This window comes from Acomys minous (genome assembly GCF_964271855.1).
Source record: "Acomys minous genome assembly, chromosome: 3".
In the NCBI taxonomy this organism is placed as follows: Eukaryota; Metazoa; Chordata; class Mammalia; order Rodentia; family Muridae; genus Acomys; species Acomys minous.
In genome coordinates this window covers 60,493,888-60,519,767 of record NC_140485.1, presented here as the reverse complement: position 1 = coordinate 60,519,767, position 25,880 = coordinate 60,493,888, and the positions used below count along the sequence as shown (strand labels likewise).

Sequence of the window (25,880 nt, the reverse complement as noted above, 5' to 3'; positions counted from 1 at the left end):
TCTTTAAGAGATTTGTTTACAGCAACATGTAGGGCTTATAATTGTATCCCAAATGTCTGGGACTAATGACTGTATTTGTGTTAAAATCACCCCCTATTACCTTTTCCAAAACTAATTTTGCCAGATAATGTCTCTGAATAAACCAAACCAGCGTCCATTGGCGTCATATCAGGCTAATGTGTTTTTCTGAGTAGCGTTTTGTAATTCAAAGTGAAGGACTCGTGTTCCTGAGCTCGGGGTGGGGCCGTGTCCTGATACGCCATGGCTAAGCTGAAAACATCTAGAGCCCACTGTGCACTGAATTCCCACCTTACCTCCCACCCATCCTGCCATGGGACACCGTGGGGGGTGTCAGTGTCCTTCATGGTGGGGAGGGATGACAAGTGGTTGCAGTCATCACAAGAGTCTTGGAGGAGTCCACAGAGTCAGCACCGAAATGGACGGTGCTCCCGTTGCTGCTGAACACGTGTCCGTTGCTGCTGAACGCGTGTGGCTGTCCCACCAACATGAACCATGTGGTGCCTGATGACCTAGGTCCCTTCGTTCTAATGTAAACAGAAAGCCTACCACCTAAGCAGTGCCCTGCACATGCCTGTTTAGCGTCAATTTTACTTCTATGTGTTATTTTAAATAGCCCTCCATCTTAACCTTCATTTAAGAACGAGTGCGTCCACAGGGCTGGCGCACCTATGGACTCACAGACACACCGTGGCAGCACGCGCGGGGCCTGCACGGGTCTGCACAGGATGTGGTCCTAGACCTAAAAGGAGAGAAGAGCACATGGTCCCATCCCTAACCCACAAGCTACCTCCAGTTGATAGCCACTTGATAGCCACTTGCAAATGAAAACTTACTTTTCTCCAAAGGTGTCTCACTGGGGACCTAGTGCACTCTTAAGGGCAGGCCCCATGCCCAGCAGTAGATGACCAACGCCAAATAAACTCAATGTCATCTTTGGAGGTTCTTAGTTTCGTATGTTAATCCAGGACATTAAGAAAAAAAACTTTACAGGATTTTTTATATACATTATGGCTTCCAGCTTGGTGTTTTTTATGGGATTCCTGCATATGGGAACTTTGTGCTTTTTCTTTGCATCTTTTTCTTGTTTCTCGGTGCTGTCCTGATTTGATCATTTTTTTTTTGTTTTATCTTAGCTTATTATCATTCCTTAGATACTTGTTTGTTCTCTAAGGAGAGACAGAAAGTGGGTTTGGAAGAGAGGCACGGTGGGGAGGAGCTGAGAGGAGTAAGGGGAGGGGAGCCATAATCACGGCATAACGTGTGAAGTGGACGGAGGGTATCTTCCTCATAGTCCACACCTTAATATTTAGGATGAGGCAGCTCACAGGATGAACCTTGAACTTGCTGATGCCCTTAGACTGGCTCCTCAGTGAGCCATGGGGCATGTCTCAGCCCCACCAGTGCTTGCTCATAGACCGGAGATTAAACCTAAGTTCTCATGCTTGTACATGGTCCGACCCCCGTTGAGAGTGCCTTTACTCGAACAGTTCAACGCCGTTCACTGTTTAGTGGTGATGTCATCAGTTTCTGCTCTCTTGTATGTCCTAATAAAGGTCAGGTCAGGGGTCCTCTTAGCTAACACCCAGAGAACATTTACTACAGACTGCCCTATGAGTCACTTTTAACCTTTTTGTTTCCAATTTTGCTTTTATTTTTATGGGTTACGTGTGTGTGTGTGTGTGTGTGTGTGTGTGTGTGTGTGTGTGTGTGTGTGCATAAGAGTGCAGTTACCCACAGAGGCCAGAGGAGGAAGGAACATCAGATTCCCTGGAGCTGGAATTACAGCTGTTTGGGAGCCTCTCGATGTGGGTACTTGGAACTGAACTTGGGTCTGGTGGAAGAGCAGCAAGTGCTCAGTGGTTAACTGAGCCATATCTGCTCTTTATAGCTTTTCTTTTGGACAAGCACACGAGTGCTTTAATGAGACTCCTTCTAAAGATGAGAAACTGGCTGGTACAGCTGATGGGCAGTCTCACCAGTACCCCAGCAACTCTCTGCACCCCTGTGTGATATGGTCCGTTTCCTATGGGTAACAAAGTCACTGCTGCCCCTAGAAGCTCCATGCTTGTGTGTGAGATAGGAAAAGGAGATGAGGCCGAGGAGCTAAGCTGGCCATGCTTGGCCACAAGGAAAACTTGGGTTTAGCCCCACAGTGGTGCACCACTGCTGGGGGACAGCTTTCTGTAGCACCTCCAGCAATTCCTACCTTGTCTGCTGTCTGGATCTGGCTAGGAGGCCTCCTGGCTTCAGTGTCCAGAACAGAGCTCTAGAAAGTTCCAAACAGCTTTGGGCTTCTGTTGGCCAGAAAGAGGATGGGTAGGAGCGGAAAGATAACTGTGACCTGATTCAAAAGTCTTTCTCTTAAGGCCAGGTACAAAGTTTGATTGTAAGTAAACTTTTTTGGGGGGCCCAGAGTTATATAACTCAGTTGGTAAAGTGTTTGCTATGAAAGCACAAGGACCTGAGTTTGATCCCCAGAAGCCATGTTAAAAAGTTGGGTGTGGTTGCATGGGATTGCAACCCCAGCAGTGGGGAGGCATAGGCAGGTAGGTCTCTGGGGCTCCCTAGCCAGCCGGTCTAGTCTACTTGGGAAGTTCTCGTGACCCTGTACATAGGAGCAACACTAAGTGGGTTCAGTAGCATATCCATAGGAATCTCTATATATTGACATAGAGATCTATAAGAAGAAGCCATGTATCTGTCAGGGAGTACATGGGAAGGGTTGGAGGAGAGGAAGGGGTGGAGATGGTGTAAACACAACTTTTTAAAAGAAGATTTATTTATTATTTATACAATGTTCTGCCTGAATGTGCAGCTGCACACCAGAAGAGGGCACCATATCTCATTATAGATGGTTGTAAGTCACCATGTGGTTGCTGGGAATTGAACTCAGGACCTTTGCAAGAGCAGATGGTGCTCTTAACCTCTGAGCCATCTCTCCAGCCCCACAATTTTCATATATGATGTTCTCAAAAGATAAATACAGCTAGTGAAGGTATGTAGTTTCTGAAGAATGACACCTAAGGTTGACCTCTTGCCTTCACATGCACTCATGCACATATATACATGTATAATCACACCCAAAAAATGTCCTCACATGCACACATGCGTGCATACACACACACACACACACACACACACACACACACACACACACGCAAATATTTAAAGAAAAAGAGATTTCAGTAAACCTTTGGGTATAATTACCTAGGTCAAGAGTTGACAAGCGTCTTCTGTGAAGACCAAGTCATAATAACTTTTGACTTTGTAAACCCCACAGCCTGTATGGCAAGCACTCAATCACACTGCTGCTGGAGGCATCTAGCAATGAACAGATGGGACAGTGTGCCAATAAAACTTTATTTGTAAGAACAAACAGAAGCAGAAGATCAGATTTGGCCTTCAAACCATAGTTTGCAGGTTGCTGGTCTAGCTAGTCTACAGATATGATGGAATGATAAGGGTTTGTATTTGGGGATCATCAGGCAGGGCATATTCATCAAGGATATATGGGGATCGTGGTATGTAGGGAGCAGGCAAAAGGTGGAGCTTTTACTGATGTTCTGCATTACTGTGGAATTAAATATGATGAAGTCTGGGCTTCTCTCATAAAAACCAAAACCACAATGGGTTTAGGAAATTTTGTTTCTCTCACAAATGATCATTGGGGTATAAATGGTCTAGGCCTTGCCCAGGGCTCCATGGTGTGCTGTGGACCTGACTTCCCTCTTCTTCTTCTTAGCTCTCTCATTAGATTTTCTTTTTCATCCCCTCCAGTGGCTGCAGTAGCTCCTGCTGTCAGATGTGTGTTCTAGGGAATGGGACCGAGACAGGAAAGGGCACGCGCTCTCCTGCGAGAGGCATGCCTTGTAAATTGTCTACTACTTGCTCTCCTACCACCTGGGCAAGAACTAAATGGGCTAGCCATGCTCAGCTGCAGAGAAAGCGTGCCTCACCCCAGCAGCCCTGCACACCTGCCAAGGGGAGAGCACAGAAGGAGGCCTCGCAGAGGCTGCCCCGCGAATTAAAGTGCAAAAAGAAGGCCTGAAGAGGCTCTCTTTGGTTCCTTAGAGGGGACTTGCTCAGCAACACTTTCTAGATGGACTTGCCACTTTTACGTCTACCTTACTTCCCATCTCTTTGGCTAACACTGTGAAGTCCTGGGCCTCATTTCCTTCTGAGCACAGCAAACTTCTCCTGGGGACAGTGAGGCTCACATTGGGTGTGGGGGGGGATGGGGGAGAGAGAGAGAGAGAGAGAGAGAGAGAGAGAGAGAGAGAGAGAGAGAGGAGCTTTGAATCTCTGCTCAGGAACGTAGTTGTTTCTTTGACATCTCTTTAAGAGTCCATGTTTTTCACAAGCTGGTGGACCCCTATTTCCCTTCCTCTGCCTTTCCTCCTCCATCTGTCTCTTTCCCCTTCTGTGCCCCAAGGACTGAACTCTCTCCTTGGTCTCCGACTTGCCATGGTTGGTCTTGGCATTTTCACAAAGTTGCTGCTACTTCCCGCAGTTCCATTGATGAACCCTCAAATCCGAATCCGAGGTGAGGAGGCGCAGTAACAACAGCAGAGACATGTCTTGCCATTGTTTGTGTGGAACAAAGGCATGAGATCCCATCAGAAACTCCAGGAAAGCATCCTATTCTTCTTCTTGTTTACTTCTCCTTCCAAGCCCTCTTCACCCATCACTTGGGGACAGTCTGCTGGAGATGTCCACATTGTGAGGGAACTCAAGGAGGCCCTTGTCACCAGCACCGTCAGCAAGGATGCCACAGGCCTAGGTGGGACCACATTTCCCGTCCCAGCAGAGTGCCTGCTGGCAGAGGGTAAATCACAGTGCTCTTCAAAGTGCCTCCAAATGCGAAGTCTGCTACCTTTACAATTCTTCTTTATCCTTTGAAGAAAACTACTTCTTTAAAAGAAGGAAGAAAAACAACAACCACCCTTGATGAATGCACACTGACGTTAAATGGAGTTTGAAGGGAAAAAAAAACCAGGTTTATATTACAATTATAATTAATGAGAGGAGAGGGACCTAGTCCATCATTATTTCTCTCACTCACAGAAGAGAGAGAATAATAGGAAAATGAGATTTTCTCTAATGCTGGTCTGACTATGGCTCCTCCTTGGGCTCCCTCAAAATCTGGGTTCTTAGTATACCCCTGCGATGAGCCTCCCCAGAATCTACAAGTTGTGATAAAGGGATGGAGGTCAGCTTTATCAAGGGACTGGACTTGGGATTCTGAAAATAAAAATTTCAAGACAGGCTAGTTTACACACAGCAAGTTGATTTAACCGCTTTAAGAAATTACATTTCTGTATTTATTTGTGGGGGTGTGGTGGGGGGTGGCCACTCGCGTGCCACAGCTCACATATGACAGTCAGGAGACAACTTTCAGGACTTGGTTCTCTCCTTCCATCAAGTGGGTTCTGAGGATAAAACTCCAGTCCTCAGCCTTGGGGGCGAGCACCTTCACTCTCTGAGCCATCCATGCCCCAGCCCTTGACTGCTTTTGGACTCGCACCTATGTGGGGAACTGTGTTGACTGAGACCAAGCACTCTAGAAGCTGTTGGTGAGCTAGAAGGGAAGGCCTTCAGGTGGCTGGTGATGAGGCTCTCGCTGAAGAGTGAGGAAGAAAGTGCCGGTGTCAGCTCCACGCGCTCCACCTTGGGTTTGGATGCGAGAGTTATCATCAGTCACTAACCTGACAGAGTGTAGAATTTCCTGGCTGTGTGTGTGTGTGTGTGTGTGTGTGTGTGTGTGTGTGTGTGTGTGTGTATGTGTGTGTGGTGTTTTGTGGTGTGTGTGTGATGTGTGGTGTGGTGTGTGTGTGTGGTGTGGTGTGTGTGTGTGTGTGTGTGTGTGTGTGTGTGTGTGTGTGTGTGTGAGTGTGTGTGTGTATGAGTTTCCAGACTGGTCCAGACTGGGTTAACTGGGATGGGGAAGACCTACCTTAACTGCTGATGGGCGGAGACAAAGTGACTAAAAGGCAGCAACAGTCTCCTTTCTCCACTTCCTGACTGTGGCTGCCATGTGACCAGCTGCGTCCAACTCCTGATACCATAACTCATCTGCCGTGATGGCTGCTTGAACTGTGAGCCAAGATAAACCCTTCCTTAGCTTGTGCTTGTATGACGTTCTGTTGAAGCAAGCAACAAGACCAGTACTGAGCACGTGTACCCAAGAGCCCACACCTCTGCGTGGATGGCCACAGTTCTCCCTGCTCTTCTCACGCTTCTGCTAAACGCTGACTATGAGGCAGGGGTCCAACCTTGGAAGGATGTCCAGGAGTCAGAAACCACAACTGGACTCATTCGTGTCTGTTGCCGATGACTTAATATAGGGCCCATATCTGTGGGGCTACAACCGCCCCCATCTTCTGAAAGAGAGTAGAGGAGAATTACCCCACTGTGGTGTGAAAAAGTGTCAGGAGAGGAGTGTCCTGCCCATATACCAAGTGCTCTTGGGTCATTTCTTGTGCTTTCTGTTTTCTTGATTGGCATGGCTTCATCATAAATAACCCATCCTTTCTATCTTAGCTGTCTCAGGGGTACGTCTGAGGCTTACAATAGGTTTGCTGGATTCTTGCTGATTCAGTGTGTGTGTGTGTGTGTGTGTGTGTGTGTGTGTGTGTGTGTGTGTATAAAGGTGGTGTGAGTGTGCAAGCCAGAGATCACATTAGATATTGCTCTTCAGAAACCATCACTCTGTTTTTTTGAGACAGGGTCTTCCACTGGCCTGGAGATGTTCACGTAGGCTAGTCTGGCTACCCCTAAGCCCAGGGACCTTCCTGTCACTATAATCCCTGTGTAGGAATTGAGCACATACCCCGTGGCCATCTTTTCTACGTGGGCTGTGAAGCTCCACCTGAGGTCCTCCTGTGTACAAGGCAAGCACTTCGCCAATGAAGTCATCTTTCCTGCCATGAAACTCTTGCTGCTTTTGGATAAAGGCCCCACACACTTGCTGTGGGAGCCCTACAGGCTAGTTGATCCTAACAGCACAGTTTCCCTGAGGTTGCTAAAGGAGATGGCTAACAAGGAAGACAAACAAAAAAACCAGTTGAGTGTTTATTTCAAATATCATCAGGGAAGGAGTGACACTTTGTGATCATATCTTAGAACAAGAAGGAAATGTGGACTTCTGGAAGGTTCTCAGAGTCTGCGTTTCTGAGATGGTCACAATTTCCTGGTTTTGACTTCTCCCCACAAGAGAAAGGGGTTTGCATATCCCATCAAAGGACATTTAGGGCCTTGGGTTGTTTTTGATCTTTAAATATACTTTTAGAGAGAAGCTGTGGAGGCGCTGTGACGTTCTATTTTCTTGGTGGCCCATGTTGTGGTCATCTACTGGCGCATGGTAGTTTGGGGACAGCTAGTGACATTCTGTTAGCCCAGGATCATTAAGAAGCTTCAGTCTTCTCCTGGTCACAGAATCCCATCTGGAATGCCACATGACACATAGCTGTCTCTCTGGGCTCCCCTGGCTAGAACCGTTCTCAGAGTGTCTCTGTGATGGTGCTTGGAGGATCTTCTAGGATGGCCCTCCACCCCAGCTTGCCTGATGTTTTTCTCATGATTAGACGGGGCCCATGTGTGCTAGGAAAGGGGGCCTCAGAGAGGAAAGCCATTCCACCAGCTCTGTGATTATGGGCCCCGACAGCCTGGCCAAGGTCAGACTTGTTGGGTTCTCTGTGGTCAGGCTTCTTATACTCAGTAATTCTGACCTTTTTTTTTGTGTCCTAGACAGAAACCATCCAATGCCAGATTCACTCTCCCTCATCCACAGCTGCCCCTCAGAGGCACATTCTGTGGTCCATGCTGGGGGTGGGGGTCTGCCGTGCACCCCTCTCATGTTTCCTCTGACATGAGATTGACTTAGTATCCTGTAGCAGAGCCAATACTCCGTTTTTCAGAGCTCCGATGTGAAACTGAGGTCGCCACAGTTTTTACCAACCCAAACTGTGACTGGAGAAGTAAATTACTTATATTTTCCTTGAAAATATTTGATACGAACTACATTAAAATCCTCAGTGAGAAAATATACCCCCAAACCTATAATCAGAGAGGAGATGATGTCTATAAAACATAAAGAACCATAGGGTACGTTTCTGTGCAAAAACCTACTTTAAAATTTTATTATTTGCCCCGTACTATGTCATCAGCTGCCGGCTTCTCACTCCTTATTTATTAGAGGTGGGTGCAGCTCTCTCCCTCAAATAAACACCCTAATAGCGGCTCATGAGCAGATTTTCTCCCAGCAAGCGGGACCCAGTGATATTTACTGCAGAAAGATGGATAGCCTTGGGTCTTCATAAGGAGGAAAGACACATTTTGGAAGCAAATAGACTAATACTTTCTTAAGATGGGGCTCTTGAAGGCTGAATTTATATACAAAAGTTTCAAACGACCCAGGCAGACACCAGGTTAGGTTACTGACTACAGAACACTGACTTTTCCTATCCTGGCCATTGGCCAATTCTTAACTGCATCTACCATCAGCCTATTGTGGCTTCACGAGTCTGTCTGGTATCAGTTTCTTCTCTCCTCCTGGGCCTGCCCAACGTCCCCCTAAAGACATTGCCATGGCTTGGTTGGACCCTTTTTTGCATATACATAGACACAAGATGTATACATCCGAGTCTGCCTGCCCCGGCCTAGCCGTACTCCACTTTGTATCACAACTTTCTCCTCCCTTCTCCCTCCTCGAGGTGTGGAAGAAGAAACAAGCAGCGATGGGCCCTGGTTTGTTCAGAGAAGTGATCTTATTCTGATCCCTGGGAGAGTGGGTGCTCAATACTCAGAGCAGGCTGGCCTTGAACTCTCAGCAATCTTCATGCCTCAGCCCCCTGAGTGTGGGGGGATTACAGATGTCAGCCACCAGGCCCGGCTAGCAGGAAAGTCTTGACTTAGCCTTTCAAAGACTTTTTCCTCACAGCCTAAGTCTTCTCCTTCCTGTGAGTGTGGGGGCTTGCTTTAGCAGTCTCTTGACCTCAGATGATGAGCAAAGGTGCTTCTGGTGGGTAAAGAGCAGCTCTTGCCTTTCTCTGACGTGCATGCTGTGGCTCTCTGCTCTATCACCAAAGTTTGTGGGGCTTATTTTTTCTTCTATCCTAGTTTGAGAGAGAGAGAAGGGGGGTGGTGGTGAGTGAGCTAGGAGCATAATAAAACTCTCATACAGAAAATGTCCTCAACCCTGCAATGACTGGAGCGTGGCCGCCTTGTTGAGAACCTGCGGGCTTGTTTCTCCCTAATGTGCCTTTGAAAGGTTATCATTCTCATCTGGCCTCAGAGGCTCTCTCATCCTTTCCCCGGAGTTTGGGGGAGGCTGCGTCGGGCTCTCCACCTGAAAGAACCTTCAAAGTAATAGACTCTGTGTAATGGTCTCCTAGTGGTTAGGGGGCCATCTGGGAAGAAAATGGATAGCCTTGGGTTCTTCAGTAATGGCAGAACAGAAATGGTTTTTTATTTACTTTTTTTTTTTTTTTTTTGAGATCAGGTAGACTAATCATTTTTCAAAAAGGACTTTTTGAAGGTTGTTTTTCATGCTGATCTTAAATACACATGTGTATACATGCACACGTGTACCGCACACATGCACACATGCACCACCCCGAGAAAGGACTCTGATGCTCATGCACCACTCCACCTTGGTTTTTGCCCATCAGCGCAGTGCTGTGAGTTTCTTGGTACCCTCTCCATAAGCTCTTTTCTTCTGAGGACTGTCAAGGACCTCTCTACTTAGGGGTATTTGTGAAGTGCCCCCTTCAGTAAAGGAGTATTTATTGATACACAGGAAGCCTCAGGTTAACAGTCCCCCAGTGGTACAGAGCCTGGAACATGGGCGGGAGCAGTGGTTAGCTATCCAACACAGTCTTCAAATAGACTTCTTTCTGACCTGTGTCCTTCCATTCTAAGGTAGGGTGGTCAGGATGCAGCAAGTAAAAATACCAGACACCAGTGAAAACTGATTTCTAGGTGTTAAATTTGAATTCTAAGTGGGAAACAGCATGGACATATTTCTTCTTTAAAAATTAGATTTATTTATTTCATATGTATGAGTATTTTGCCTGCTTGTGTGTCTGTGCACACATTCCTGCCTGTGCTCCTGGAGGTCAGGAGAGGCCATTGGTTGCACTGAAAGTGGGGTTATTGAATAGCTGTGAGCCACCATGTGGGTGTTGGAAACCAAACCCAGAACCTGGGCAGAAGCAGCCAGCGCTCTTTACCACAGACCCAACCCTCCCCCCTGGCATATGTGCTTCTAAGCATAAACGTGTTCCAAATATCATATACCATAGAACCGTGTTCATAATGACCTGTTCCATGCCTGGGATTCGCAATGGACCAGGGATCCATATTTTCTAGGCAGCTCTTGCCTACATCAACTCAGAAGGCCTGGGGCAGCATCTAGCATCCCTTTTGCGCAGCCATCTCTGTGGGGAGTGATTTCTCTTGCGCATGCTGGTCAGTTGGAGATTTCTCTCTCCTCCTGCTCAGGCCGCCTGGGGCCCTTCTTCCAGCCAGGTGGATTTTTAAGCTGTTATTCCAACACTTACCTGATTACCTCTTATGAGACAGGAAACTGGTCTCCACCTGCCGGCCTTCTGACGTCCTGGGGTCTCTTAAATCAGTGCTTTTTGAGTCTCTCTCTTTTCTGTCCACCCGGACAGCTGGGCGCTGATGAGCTTATTGCCTGCTCAGGACGTGGCCACCTCAGCAGGGCATCAAGGCTGGCCAACCGACGGAAGATGTGTGCCTGGGAAAGGCCGCATCCGTTTCCTTTCTCTCTAAAAGCTAGTGTGCTGAAAAGAAAAGTCGATTGCCGGTTCTCTGAAATGGATGAAGAGGAGACATCAAAGGTGTGTGCCTTCTGGCTGAGGACGACACTCAGAGGCTGCAATCAGGGACTGTAATCACACAGGCAGCAGGCATCTCTGTAGAAGAGCCAAGGCTACACTTTCTTGTCCACCCTCGCACTAGTTTATCTCCCCACACCGTCCCCACCCTGTGTTTCTTAGAGCCCGGGTGTGGATTTCTTTCTTTCCTGGACGGAACTTCTGCAGCAACGAAGTGTGCTTGACAGTTATCCGCGCCTCACCCGGGGTTGGGGGCTGTTCTTCTGAGAACGGCTTCTCCTTGTTTTCTTCTGTAGGGGACAAGTAGCTGGGCTCATCTAGACTAATCTCTGCTTTACAGGAAGTTGGTACTTGTTGAAGTGGCAAGCAGGCACGTAGGGAGCAATGCCATTTTTACCTCATTGCCCCCCCCCCCCCCCCGCCCAGGCCTTGGTGTGTCCTTCCCACTTTTCCTCCATAACTCTTGGTCCCAGTCTCCATGGGGGTGGCGGGGCTGTTTTGATGTTCATAAGGGGCCCAAGTGAGGGAGCTTAACCCAACCCAATCTCCGTGTTTCCAGACCACATCCCTTGATGGATGTTCATGCAATTTTCTCATTACACTTCCGTCAACACTCATGCAAACAGTGTAAACTATTTTATTTCAAGACGGTTGTGCTAGTTTATGACACCCTACTTGGTGTGTTCCTTTTCTGGGTTTAATTTATGACTCACACGGTTTAAAAACCAGGAGAAGTCTGTCGATGAAACCTCATTTGGCCATGTCTGACCTATGGGTCTTCTTCCACTGCCTTTATGACCTTCGACAGAGGCCAATCGGTTGTCAGTGTTCTCTGAGAGTGCTGTTGAGGCCCCTGACGTCCATTGGCAGACATATTTTGTGTATATGGCTGGCTCTACTTTGTACATTCAAGTAGACAGGTGTTTGGAGTTAAAGTGAGCCCTGCCCAAGACCATCCACAGGAGAGGATTCTGGGAGCAGCTTAAAGTCTCTCATAGGTGCCTTCTCTTTCTCTGGGAAGGCCTGAGTGTTTGTTCTTTTTTTCCCATATGCCTTCAGTTTCTCTTTATAGTTTCCAAGATCTCGCTTTCTCACACCTGCCCAGCCCCTCCCCGAGGAGAACAGTCTGTGTTGTCTTTACTCTTCCACTAGGGAGAGAAGGCCTCTCCAATCACAGAAAGCACTCCAATTGGTGAGTTTTGGAGTAAAAAATCTTTTTGAGAAAATCAGACTTTAAAAAAAAAAATCACATTTAGTTATTTGTGAGGGTGGAGTGAGGGTCTGTCTCATGCCACAATCTATCTGTGGAGGTCAGAGGACAATTGTGGGAGTAACTTCTCTCCTTCCACCACTTGGGTTCCAGGCTTTGAACTCAGGTCAGGCTTGGTGGCAAGCACCTTTACCAGATGAACCATTTTGCTTGTCCTAGATTGATGGATTTTTTTTCATGCCTCTGATGCCTCTTTGCATATTTCTAGGTGCCACTCATATGTCAATTGTTGGTCTTTGGGAAAAAAAAAAAGGAAAGGTCTATAAATAAGTTTATAATTTTGCTTGTTAGGTAGAACAGTGTGTGTGTGTGCTTGTGTACGCGCTGTGTGTACACCTCATTTTTGTGCTCCACTGACTTGGAGCTGGTTAATGGGCTCCAAAGATCAGATCTGCTGCCTGTCTCTACCCCACGTAGTTCTGAGATTACTAGTTACTACCATGTCAGGCTTTTTTCTTTTCTTTTTTTTTTTAACGTGGGTTCTGGGGACCAAATCTCACCAAGCATCATGCCTCCCTAGCCTGGGACACTTTCTTTTTGACCCTCTCTCTTCACTTTGCGTTGCGTCTCTTTTCCCACCTATATTCTTGGGTTCACTTGCAAACTTGTGAGCTATTGAATTTTTTGGATCGAAAGTGGCATTTAGCCAGACTGAGTGCATTTAGGATGAGTCTAACAAAGAGCTCCCGGTGTAAGAAAGCACTCTACCTCCGGTTTCATCCCACAAAAGAGAGAGTTTCTAAAGCTGGTGTGAGGCTGCAAAGTGACTTTGTAGGACTCTCTAAGAGTTGAGTCCACATGCTCCATTATCACTCTTGCTTGGTGACTCCCACCCTGGCTTTTAAGCAAAACGTATAACCTCCAGGTTCACGACCATGTGATCCGCTCATAGCCTGGCTAAGCTGATCTGACAGGCTCCTCTCCACTGTGCTTTGAAAGAACTCATGACTGCCCTTTATATTTTTATGAGACTCTATAGAAGTGGCACCAAGCGTCTGTGGAGAAAACACTACTACAGTGGGTTGCTGCACAGCTGTAGTGCAAGATGAAGCCAAGCCGAAAACACTTCAACCGCATTTGTCTACCCGCGCACTTTCCCATAGGTCAGAAAGTTCTCTTGAGTCAAATTTGCCATAAGCACTTCTTCTTTTCTAAAAAAAATTTTTTTTTGGCCAACTTGTGTTTTCTTACCTTTGTCTCTGTCCCTCACTTTTAAGAACGTTGCCCCTGCCCTTCCACTGTGCCATTTGGCGGAAATGTCTGTGTGCTGGCTTTCCCAAGGCCTCCCTCCTACAGCAGAGAAAGAAGGGATGGCAGAGGGCCAGAATCTTCTGTGAGGAAAAAGGATGTCACCGAAGTGCTACGCTCAGAAGGTGTGAAACCATGGCACTCCCACCCTCTTTGCTTTAATGAAACTTGGGATCAATCAAAGGCTGTGACTTTCTCTGAGGATCTCTCGTCTCACAGAGACTGCACCTAATTTTGTTTCTTCCTCAGGTGACTGGAAAACCAAAATGAGGGAGCCAGCTGCCATCTTTTCTTTCGTGTCTCTGCTTTTCCTTAGACATAAGAATGTCCCCCACCCCTGCCTGCCCTCTCAGGATTAATGGGGGAGAGCCAAGGAAAGCTCTTTCTCTGTCTCTTAGCATTGAAATGGATCAGTTTCTCCTTTTTAAGGATGCAAGGAAAAATGAGCTCTCTCGAGTAACTCAGTTATGTTTTGAGAAATGGACTGCCTTTGACAGGCTCATTCGGTTTGTAAGACATATTAAAAAGTAATGTTTCAGAGTCAGTGTATGTGCGGTGTGAGAGGTGTGTGTGTATGTGTGTGTGTGTGTGTGTGTGTGTGTGTGTGTGTGTGTGTTGTTTCTGTACGTGAACATGTGCATGTGGGCACATGGAGCTGAAAGACCACCTCAGGTGTCGTTCCTCAGTAGCCATTGTGTTTTGAGATAGGATCTCTCCCTGGGACGTGGGGCCCAGGCATCAGGCTGGAGAACCAAGCTACTCGGCTTTGACATGCTAACTCAGGCCCTCGTGTTTGCAAGGCAATCACTTTAGCTTGGGAGCTTTCTCTTCAGCCTGGGGTGGGTCACTCGAATTCAGTCACGAATATGAGTATTTTAAGAATGATATTTCTGCTTCCTCTTCCCCCCTGGTCCTCCCTTGTCCTTTTTCTTCTTATCTTCTTCCCCATCTTCTCCTCCTCCACCCTCCTTTCCTTATATTTCTAGGTGCAGGTTCTTATTTGGGCAAGAACTTTAATTTGAGGACTGATTTTGAACATGACTTTACGTACACCGGCATGTCTTTGAGAAAGAGAGAAAAAAATAACCTTCAAAAGAGAGATGTTACATTAATTGGTTTTCGCCAAGGAAACAGCAAGGCACTGGGGACCACTAAGAAATGAAGTAAAAAGCCTCGCTACTTCAGAGAGACAAACTTTCAGAAACTCACCATCGAAGAGGGAGGTGGCCTGCTACAGAATGGGGCTTTGACAACTGTGTTTTCTTGCTCATTTGGCCCCATCTCTAGTGGAGCTGGGGTTGAGGCTCCACGGCTCTCCTCGAATAGTTTTGAGAGGTGACATTTCCGTGACTCCTTAGGCTGTCCACTTCTGACATTTGAGCCAGATGAGATGCCCTTATGGCATAATTTGCATGCCATCTCTTTGTGGCATTTACTGTGGCAGCAATCATTGTATAATTAGGCTCTATTTCCTTTTCTTCAGCCAAGAGAACACTACTTCGACTGTGCAGAACTTAATTCCTTCAATTACTAGCAATGAACCTGTATTTAACTACAGGACAGGGCGGGGTGAGGGATGTCATCTGGCCTTACTCTTTGTATGTCTTCTTTGGAGTCTTTACATAACTGAAGTATTTTAACAGCCTTGTGTGCATGTATGTGTGCGTGTGCGTGTGCGCGTGCGCGGGCGTGTGCGTGTGCGTGTGTGTGTGTGTGTGTGTGTGTGTGTGTGTGTGTTACCACCTTGTGTGTTCCATGAAGAAATGGGGGTTATGGGTAGAGGCCTCTACTCCAGAATGTTTTCTCTAAGAATCAAGATGGCAGCCTGAGCTGCAGGGCTCTCTCACCCACGGACTCCCTCCTTCTTCTCTGAGGAGAGCTAATGGGTCTGCAACATTATTTTTCCTGTCAGAATTAATAGGAGATATTCTTTTCCCAAAGCCATTATTTAAGTAATATTGCTTACAGAATTGCTGAAGCAGGATAACACGTCCTTATGCAGAGTGTAAATCTTCAGAAACGATGAGGCAATGGCTTAAGCACATCAATTATATTCCAAAGCCTGAACTTTTCTCTCTACCATTTTCATTTATAGTTAAGAAAGTTTGAAATTAATGACCCATAATGTAGATTCTCTTGAATTAGTTTTGGCACTAAAGAATTCAAACAATATTAACAACTCCCCCCCCTCCTATAGTTTTCTTTCTTTCCACAAACTGTCCTTTATTTTAGAGCATTCTCGTATTGTCTGGCCATGATTAAAGTTTTGGCTTACCAAAATATTTTAAGTATACTTCCCCACTCACATATGGGTTTTGGTTGGTTGTCTTTTGCTTTGCTTTGTTTTTGTTTTTGTTTGTGTTTTTGGCAGAGCAGGAAGAAAGCAAATAAGAAAGAGGCTCAAAGGTGGTCCAGGAGATGCAAGGTTCAAAAAAAGCTGTGCAAAACCACTACAGATTTGGTTAGAGAATTTAAAACCCTCTTTTCCTCTCCTTTTTACACTCTACTCAAGCTAAACCTTCATCAGTTGCCTGTGAGGGTCCATCTCCCACTCTCAGCCGTGTGCCCTGACCTTCTGGTGACAGGGGCGGCTTGAGTTGGCATCTTAACAGGCGTGCGCACACGGTGGGACGAATCTTCATCATTTCAGCCCAAACCTTAGCGGCGACCTCATAATTTGCCTTTTAGTTTTTCTTTCTAACAAGCAGCAATGACAAGTGGCAAAAAAGGGCAACAACTCACCCCACAACCACTAGCATAGCCAGCTTGATGCCTGTCCTTCCCTGCCTCTCTCCACATGGGCGGAAGTGTGAATGCACACTGCACACGCATTCAACACGAAAGCATCACACCACACGTAGTTATAAGCAGTGGGGCGGTGAGTGTGAGTTGTCAACTTGACAAGATCCTTTAAATGAATTCTTCAGTGGGGTTAGGGTTGGGGTGCTTGTGTGTGTGTGTGTGTGTGTGTGTGTGTGTGTGTGTGTGTGTGTGTGTGTGTAGGTATGCCTGTTACAGAGAATATGTAGCCGTCAGACTTGTAGCAGGTCAGTTCTCTTCTTCCATTATGTAGATTCCACGGATTAACTCACGCATATTTTACTGGTCCAATATCACATACACACACACACACACACACACACACACACACACACACACGCACACACATACACACGCACATGCACACACATGCACATGTCCTGGAACTGTGAGCCAGAGCCAGCCCTTCCTCCTCTAAGCTGCTCTTGTCAGAGTGTTTTATCACGGCGGCGACAGGGAAGGAAACGGAGAGGAGCAGCAGGCAGCAGTCCCTTCCTTCTTACACATCTTATGCAAAACTCTCTCCATGAGGGGCCCGCCCTCGACTCTGTTACATAGAAATATAGCCATTTCTCCCTACATGTTGTGCTAGCCAGCAGGCCTGTGCACTGGGTAAGGGCCTCTGCCCTTTCCTGTCTCTCTCTGCTGCATCCGAGCGAGGGTCAGGACTGCGTCTCCAGGGGTCTGATCCCGATGTCCCTGCACGCAGGCAGCCTTTCTGGATGTGCCACTTGTTAGTCTTCCCCTAGGTGATGCGCGCCTTCATCACCTTCCGGTGGAGAATTGCTGTTATACACAGGCTATCTGGAATGGCTTTCCTCAGTAAAACCTGAGATAAATATTCCCAGAAATGGTGCCTCAGAAGGTTTGATTATTTTACCAACAGGGCTGGATTTGATCCCACAACTAAGTTTTAGAGCATTTCCATAGAGCTGATATGAGCTGAGAGGGTCACATGACCCAGATATGCTGGTTCACCGTGGGACCAGATTTGTGGATGACGGCAATAGCAGGTGGCCCCAAAGTAAAGATTTTTCTAATGACATACACATGAAAAGCACAGTTTTCTAAATGTGTGTGGAGCGGGCTATGTAACACTGGTAATAAGCCATACCCTACCTTTGTTGACGGCTGGTTTTTGGATGGTTCTCTTAATGGGCTGTGCCCAGGCATCTCACTTGACCTGAGGCCCAGGGCTTGGGCCTAGAGTTCTATGAGGTTATTCTCAGGAGGGGTTTCTAAGGTATGGAGGGCCTTCCCTCTCTGACAGGCCTTCCTACAGTTCTTTTAACAATCTACCTGCACATTTTTTATATTATTATTAGGATTAATGGAGGAGTATTAATTCTTTCTCTAAAGCTCTTAGTTAAATCACAGTTCTCCAAAATTGCTGAGACAGAATAATTTCTCCCTGTTCTTGGGTGTGTAAATCTTACAGAGTGATGAACCTCTGTCTCAGGCATGCTGATTGCATCCCAGGAAGAGACCCACACACCATTTTCATGCAGCCACAAGACGCTTTAAAAATAAAGGCTCTAAAAAGTGCCAGTTTGCGTTCAGCCTCAACATTTAATGGTCTCGGTGACGTTTGTTCCTTTAATCACCTTCTAGTTCTTTCCTTCCGTGATTTTAGAAACCTGTTTTGACTTCGTATTTGGAGGGTACAGTTTCGTAGAATGGACATGTTAAAAAAATTTTTTTTTAAAGATTCAAGACCAGATTTTAAGAACCATTTTGTTCTAAACATAGTCAAGGAACAAGATGTCTGTCAGGGGAGAGCACTTGGCCTGATTGCCTGTCATCAGAGCGACCAAAGCGAAGTGATGAGAACCACTGAGAAAGAGACTGCTGTAAGAAAAGTTTTGTGATGACTCTGAGGAGAAATACCAGACACCCCCCCCCACTCCCCCGCACCTTAAACACACTTTTCTGGTCCTCTCTTGGGTCCCTCCTGCTGGGAGAAGCTGGAGGCTGAAGCTGCCTCTGCCAGCTTTCCCTCCACCCACCGGCTTCTGGGCCTCCCATTACTTCCTGGCTGCCTTCAGCGTCCAACACTGCCCATCTTCTCTGCCTGAGAGGATTGAGGGCCGTCTGCCATCAGTTTGCACCATACTGTTTTCCTGAAGGGATCGCATAAACAGTAAGATGTGGATAACAAATGGAGGTACCCTAAGATGATGCGCCCGCTATGCAAGAGGGGCTCCACGAAAATCAGGCTGATAATTACATGGCAGAATAATTCAGGTTTTTTTTTTTTAACTGGCACAGCCCTGGAGACAGGCACTTTCTGGATGGCTTCAACTCTTTCTGTGAACAGAAGTGGGGTTGGGACATCACTTTGCAGTCTGAGCATCTTCCTGCTGTGTCTTTCACGGTGCTGATGACATCTGCTTGGTTACGTGTGTGTGTGTGTGTGTGTGTGTGTGTGTGTGTGTGTGTGTGTGTGTGTGATTATGGCTCAGTGGGTAAAGGCGTGTACTGTCAAACCCGATGACCTGAGTTCAGTCCCAGGAACCAACACAGGAAGGAGAGAACTGACTCCTGAAAGTTGTCCTCTAAGGTCCACATGTGTACTGTGGCATGTGTACCCCTCAACAATAGTAATTACAAATTAATAATAAAATTAAATCTCTGTCTACATTAGATAGTAAATTTCCAAGATGGGGGTATGAGTGTCCCTTACCATTGGACAAACACCTTAGCCCTTGGCACACTGTTGATGGCACTCGGTGTTTGGTCAATATTCAAGATCAAGATCAATAGTATAGGCTCAAAAATATAGACTTAAAATGGATTCAGCAAATACTTAAATAAATGGGCAAATAACCGTTCACAGTGGGGGTTAGTTTTAAAGACACGCCCAGCTTTGCTGTGAGTGACTGCTTGTTATAATTGCCAGCATGGGGTGCGTTCTTAACGGCAGAGACACTTTTGAACAATTTAATCTCAAATCAATTACAAGGTGCAGAGATGAACCCAGCTTCCTGTTTACAATCTCTACTTGCTTAGACGAGTGGCTAGGCTCATCCTGGAGGCTCACGTTTCTACTTCACGTTTCTGAGTCTGTGGAGTCCACATGAATGGAGTTTGGGGAGCTATTGGGAAATTATTCAAATTATTCATATTTTGAGATAATGATATTTGAGTAATACATTTATTAGCATTTTAATAAGGCCTGGAAATGAGACAGCCAGAAGCAGGTTTGACATTAGAGAGGCCGATAATTCCACTGTCACTTTTGTCGTGTTGCCTCTGCCTGCGTTTTCTTTTTAATTATTTTACAGTTTCTTATAGCCTCTTCAAGAGGGCTAAATTTGCAATCGCTGTAACCGCTTAAGCAGTCTCTTCCTCCTGACGTGGCATGGCAATTATTTCTGAGAGAAATTATTAAAAGTGCGGCCTTTAATCAGGAGAAGAGCACGCAGCAGAGTGCCTCCGTGAGAGACGATTCTCTAATAAGATTCTTGTAATTGAGTGTGGGCAGCCGGCTTCTGAAGATGCGTGGAGACGGCAGAATCTATAATTCTGAAGGTGGGGGAAGTGATTCATAGCGTGTGGAGCAGCAGCCTAAACAGGATGGCGTTTTGCACTTTTAGAATTTGGCCAGGGCACGACTCACTTTTTGAGAGGGGCCATTCATTCTGAAGCGAGTTAGTGTCCTGCTTCAATAATCCAAATTAGTTTAACACACTTCAGTGACATTTTTTTGGGCATCTTTCACAATTATCGGAGATAATTCACTTTTCTCTGTAGACTGTAGGGTTGAAAGCAAATTAAATCAATAGATTTTCTTCCTTTGCTCTCTCGGACGAGCCGGAAGTTATTGGTCAAATGTGCATACGACCTTTCTGCTTAAGCTTAAAAACCCAAACAACCTGTTGGGAAGACGTTTGGCCAATCTGATTATTTTCTCTATACTAATTGGTTTTATTTCTTCATTGAATTGAATGAATTGCCTGGCCATCTTGTCACTATGGGAATGAAGCTTGATCCGCTTAGACTGAGCGGCTGTCCTTGGCACACCGTGGAACCACAGGGCATGTTGGCTGTTGTGACAGCTCCCTGGTGACACCTCCCACGTGAGAATGAGAGCAGATCCTGAGTAGACCCACTTTCTCCACTTTGACTTTCCCTGCCCTGGTGGGGACAGAAAATCCGGGCTTCTAGACGACCCTAGGAATCCGGAAGCTGGTCTCCTGCTTCTCATACTTTCTCCCTTCGAGCCAGTCTTCAGGTGGCATCAGCATATATCCTTGAAAAAAAAGATACTTGTCCCACACTGAAAACGTTGGCTTCTTCCCAAGAGGCACCCGTACTCTGAGATGAAAGTCCCCATTGACATCCCTCCCTTCATTTCAGCTCTGCCTCTGTTCACAACTTCCTTTCGCATGGGTGTCACCGGCCTAGCTCTAGTCTCCCAGTGCCTCGGTTCTCTCCTAGTGGGACCTTCGCCTTTGTTCTTCTTTCTTCTGGAACATCTTTCACATATGGACAGTGCAGTCGCTCTCAGCTGTTTTCTCACACTCAAAACTTCCTAAACCTTTGTGCTTCTCTATTTGTTTTCAAAGCTGGGAAGCTGGGTTGCTAAGGATCAGTGTACACAGGAAACCTAGCAGCTGACCTGTGGGGATAGAAGACCTTCTTAGGTGTTTGTGCTTTAATATAAGGGGCGATATGTTTCTCTACATCCTGTTTTCTTTCAGAAGCCCAGGAGAATTTAGATGTCAAATGGGTTTACAATATCCATGTCCATAGGAGATGATCTGGGGGTGGGGGGTGGTGATACCATGTGTGGAGACAGGAGTGGTTGTTGTTGGTGATACCATGTGTGGAGACCAGGGTGGTGGTGGTGGTGATACCATGTGTGGAGACCAGGGTGGTGGTGGTGGTGATACCATGTGTGGAGACCAGGGTGGTGGTGGGGGTGGTGGTACCATGTGTGGAGACCAGGGTGGTGGCGGGGGGCTGGTGATACCATGTGTGGAGACCAGAGGACACACCAGATGTCATCTGCGTTGTTTATTTGGAGGCAGGGCTTCTCATTGGCCTGACGTTCACTCGTTGGCTAGGTTGGCTGGCCAGCAAGACCCAGGGATCCTCCTGTCTTTGCTTCCCCAGTGCTTGAATTGCAGTTGCATAACACTGGATCCAGTGTCGGTTTTAGGTCTCTAACTTACACCCTATAATAGTGAGGCCTACAATGGAAAACCACCTGTGGAGACCACTAAATTGTTTTTTTTATTTTATTTTACCATTTCTTTTCTGTCTTTGTTCCTCCTTCATTCATTCTTCCCTCCTTCAATTTCCTGTCCCTTTTCCTCCTCACACTTTTTCTCTCTTACTCTTTCCCATCCTTTCCCTCCTTCCTTTAATTTTTGTTTGAATTGGAAAAAAAGAACCCCCCAAAATTACTACATGTTTAAGGCATGAGTTTTAGCTTGTCCAGAGAGAAATTCAAACCTTAGACCATTGGGGAGTCTGGGGGGGGGTGATTTTAATATGTTCCTAGAAAGGTAAGCAGAGTCAGTGGTGGGGGCCTCAAAGCGTCAGTGGCGGCGCGTGTGCGCCGACACAGGACGTAGGCTTAGACTAGCCACCCACACAAGGTGTGCAGTCAGGGATATGGGCATGTGGGTTGAGAGAATAGAGAAGTGCGACAAGTATGCTGTGTGCAAGGGAGCTAAAGTCTTGGAGGAATAGCTGCTCTCTTCTGGCCTTGAGGGAGGTCAGAGGTCAACCTATAAGCATAGATGTGTGTGTGTGTGTGTGTGTGTGTGTGTGTGAGAGAGAGAGAGAGAGAGAGAGAGAGAGAGAGAGAGAGAGAGAGAGAGAGAGAGAGAGAGAGAGAGATCTGAAGACTCCAAAATGAAAAAAAAGGATGGTTGGGTGGGCAGAGGTTGCTAGCTTTCCTAATAAGCAGGAAAGTTTGAGGTTTTCAAACTCTGTGCTTGTATAACTTTAATCAAAACAAGAGCAGGTTTGACAATGTGCCCAGTGCATCTTCCAGCAATCCAGGCATTCTGGGTTTTTGTTTTTTAGTTTTTGTTTTTTGTTTTTTGTTTTTTGTTTTTTGTTTTTTGTTTTTTTTTTTTCAGTTTATCTCATAATGCAGTCTAACAGCTTGGAAAGGACCACCCTGTTGGGTTTTTTTTTTTTGGCCTGATTGTGGGTCTTTGTGAGGAAATGGAGGTGAGGGTAAGGGGGGACAAGAGGGAGCAGGTGTGAGAGGTTAGTCTGTCCCTTCTTTTCTCGTGTGGAGATGGCTGCCACAGTAAATGACAGTCTCCCAGGTGCCTACTCCACACCCTGCTGCCTGGCACTCTGGTGGAGACCAAGGCCTGTCACCACCAAGGAGCCCCCCTCCCACCATGGTCTACTGAGTTCTCTAATCTTACCACCTGGATCCAGGACCAGGGGACACAAAGTGATCTAAAATTAACCCAAAGGAACCTGGGTGAAGGCCGACTCTGTGGTGAGAACAGACACCACTTGGAACATAATTTACAGTGCATATGGTCATGGGGTCATCGACTTGGGGGCCTGGTTCTGCCCTTTTCTTCCTTGGAGGAAGCAAAGGCAATGCATTCAGCTGAGTGTGAGCCGTTTGGAGAACGACAGTGCTGAGCACACCCTGTGAGATGGGGCTGGGGCTGGGGGCGGAGCCTCAGACAGCCTCTCTGTCACTCTTGCCTTACTTCATGATTCCAGATGTCTCTAAGCAAACACGTTCCCTCTTTCAGGTCTAAATCTGCAAGGAGAGCCATCTTGTGCCAGTACAGACTTGTCCATTGGCCATAGGAGCAGAGAGAAGGAAAGTGACTGCAGACAGACCTCAGACCCCATCTCCGCTGGCACGAGCCCAATAGCCATCTTGGAAATAGACAAGTCAGCTCTGAAGGTGGGCACCGTCATGCCAAGGCTGTGATATCTCACTGTCATCTAAACTTAGCCCTTCATTCCCATATCACTCCCCATGTGGTAAAATACTCTGGTCTTCTTTTGGGGTACCCCAGAACCCTAAAGCCAGACAAAAACACCCCCAAACATTCTCCACTGAAAAATTACCCAACTTTGGAGCTGTGGAGATGGCTCAGTAAGTAAAGTCACCTGCTGGGCAAACGTGGGGACCTGAGTTCAAATCTCAGAGCCCCAACCCCCCCCCCCTCAACGCTGAGTGTGTGTTATCTTGAGAGTCTGTAACCTCAGCACTCCTACAAGGAGATGGGAAGTGGAGACAGGAAAGTCCCTAAAAGTTCTTGAGCCAGCTAGTGTGGCGTATGAGTGAAAAACAACAAAGAGAGCCCGTCAAGAGCAAGGTGGAAGGTTGGCTCACACCCAATGCTGTCCTGTGACTCTCATATGTCATGGTAGAATCGGCTGGATTTGGTTGTGAAACTGTTGGGAGTTTCTCTTGAGAGCCTCAAGCCTGTTTGACGAATGCCCACAGAAGAAGATGCTACCATATTTCAGATGTTCCTGTAGTGTGAAGCTGCCCCAGCCAGATCTGTGTTGAACCCACTTGTCCCCTTGACCGGCCCTGCTGGCTGGAGACAGGAGTGTGGGACCAGCTGGGTAGTGGCATTTTCTGCCTTTATGTAGAGCCACATAAGAATACACAGTGGCCTGATTTGTATCAGTCGGGAGCTTGGCCAGGGGTCAATGTGCTTATCAACTATTAATGGAAACTTATTGAGGGATCGTGTTGAGGTCCACGCTCAGGAAAGAGTCATCAAGACCTCAAGACCTTGCTTTCATTGGGACCATGTTTCTGATCACAGTGTTTTTATGCCAATTAACCTTTTCCCCTATTTCTTTTCCTTTGCACTTTGTTGTAGGATATTTCTCCACCTGCTGGTGAGCGCGATGAGCCTTCTCAGGAGAAGGAGCGGGCAGATGGGTCAGGACTGTCTCTGCAATCTCATGTGCACTTGGAAGGGTTTCAGGAAGATCTACTGCCCCAGGACAAGGCTCTTGATGCTGGACCCCCAAGGACTCGACTGCTGCCTTCCCAGGATCAAGTCTCCATGGTTCCCAACTTGTGCACTTCCCCAGACATCTCAGAGCCACCTTCCTCCTTTAGATCCAAAGGAACACTTCCTCACCATGACACTGCTACCTCTGTGGCTGCCGTCTGTGTTTCTGTGGGGATAAGAACAGGACACAAAACACTGGGAGCTCACAGTGCAGAGTCCTATGCAGAGGAGACTTTGACACAAAGCTCCCCAGGCAGAGAAGCCACACCAGACAGCATACCTCAGGTGCTTCTGCCAGGGAGACCTTCACCTGGTCAAAGGTCACCTGGAAAAACTAATGTAGACATGCCACATTCAGGACCTTGTTCAGTCAGCTCACGCCAGGAGGAAGGGAGATCCCAGGCAGCTTTTCCCTCCTGGGGCCAATATGGATGTGGGGAAATGGCCACCCACTGTGCTGCTTTAGGAAGTGAGAGTGGGGCTTGTCAGGGTGAAGAATTAAACACCCCCAAGAGTGCCACAGCTCCTTCTGGCCAAAGACAGCCCTCAGAAGTCTCCGAAGCCCCTTTGAGATCTCTCCGAAAGAGGAGTTTGGAAGGAATGAGGAAGCAGACTCGGGTGGAGCTCAGTGACGTCAGCAGTGATGATGAAGACAGACTGGTCATAGAGATATGATATGCTTCCAGAGAAAGATGGCGGTGATGTAGCCGAGGGCCAGGATCTTCTGAGCTAAACATCAACGAGTGTAACAGGCACTGGACTCTCTTTATAAAACATCTACAGACTAAGAAAGCCATCTGAGATTTCTTCAAGCCAAATCCAGCCAACACCATGCCCACTCAGAGCCAGCCATACCTTCCTTTTTAGCTTCTCTCAGATAGATCTTGGACTCTTCCATATTTATCTGGAAGAGCCACAGTGGCTGGAAATGCCACCTCAAGAGACTCCACATACACAGCTCCAACATGATGCTGTAACCCCCACTGCCTCGTCTAGTAAAATGACACTAACCAGAAGAGCCATATGCAACATTGTTCCTGACCAGTGAGACCCAACATCACCATCACTAAATTAAGAGTGGCAGACACCTTTGGGGTCATTGGGGTAGCTTGAGAAAAAAGGATGGGTACGAAGGTATGAACTGGGCGCCAAGATGTTTCTACACATTTCAGAGACTAACTCTAGATGCATTAAAAAACTGGTCGGATCCAGCCATCTTCTTAACTGACACTGTAAATATACACATGGCAACGGCTAAGGCCCTGTTGTATGTTGCACAAATGGTCAATACTTGTTTCTAGTCCAATAACACAAGCACGTATGGCCCTTGTACTTGGTGCCTTTTCTGTGAGACGCCCCCCCCCTGCAAACAAAGTTTTGTGGTTTTTTTCCTTTTTCATTTTTTAGATCTTGCAAAGGAAAATTGCATTAAGTCAGTAAAGTAGTCACTGCAATGAGTCATTTTTTTTAGGGGAAATTTCATTTTTTTTCCCTCTGATTCTTTTTGTCATATTGGGCTCTGAGCAATTTCAATTAGAGGGTTACATTTTAGTAATCTGTGCAGCTTGAATTGATGCCTGTTCCTCGTGATGGAACCTTTCAGCCTTCCTCCAGAAACTTCCATGACATAAAACTAATTGGAGTTTTGACGCTGTTTTATATCTTGGTAATTTTATTTTGGGGGCTTGG

At 46.8% G+C, this 25,880-nt stretch overlaps 1 protein-coding gene across 4 annotated transcripts in view; it reads left to right on the top strand.

Annotated features, from left to right (window-relative positions):
* Positions 1-25,468, top strand: part of ZNF831 (zinc finger protein 831) — a 105,937-nt gene extending 80,469 nt beyond the window's left edge. For all 4 annotated transcript variants that reach the window (XM_084776989.1, XM_084776988.1, XM_084776987.1 and 1 more), the window contains 2 exons: positions 22,959-23,116; positions 24,054-25,468. In XM_084776989.1, coding sequence (XP_084633115.1) covers positions 22,959-23,116; positions 24,054-24,866 — 971 coding nt within the window. In that variant the 3' untranslated portion in view covers positions 24,867-25,468. The remainder of the gene's footprint in view (positions 1-22,958; positions 23,117-24,053) is intronic.
* The last annotated feature ends 412 nt before the right edge of the window (positions 25,469-25,880 follow it).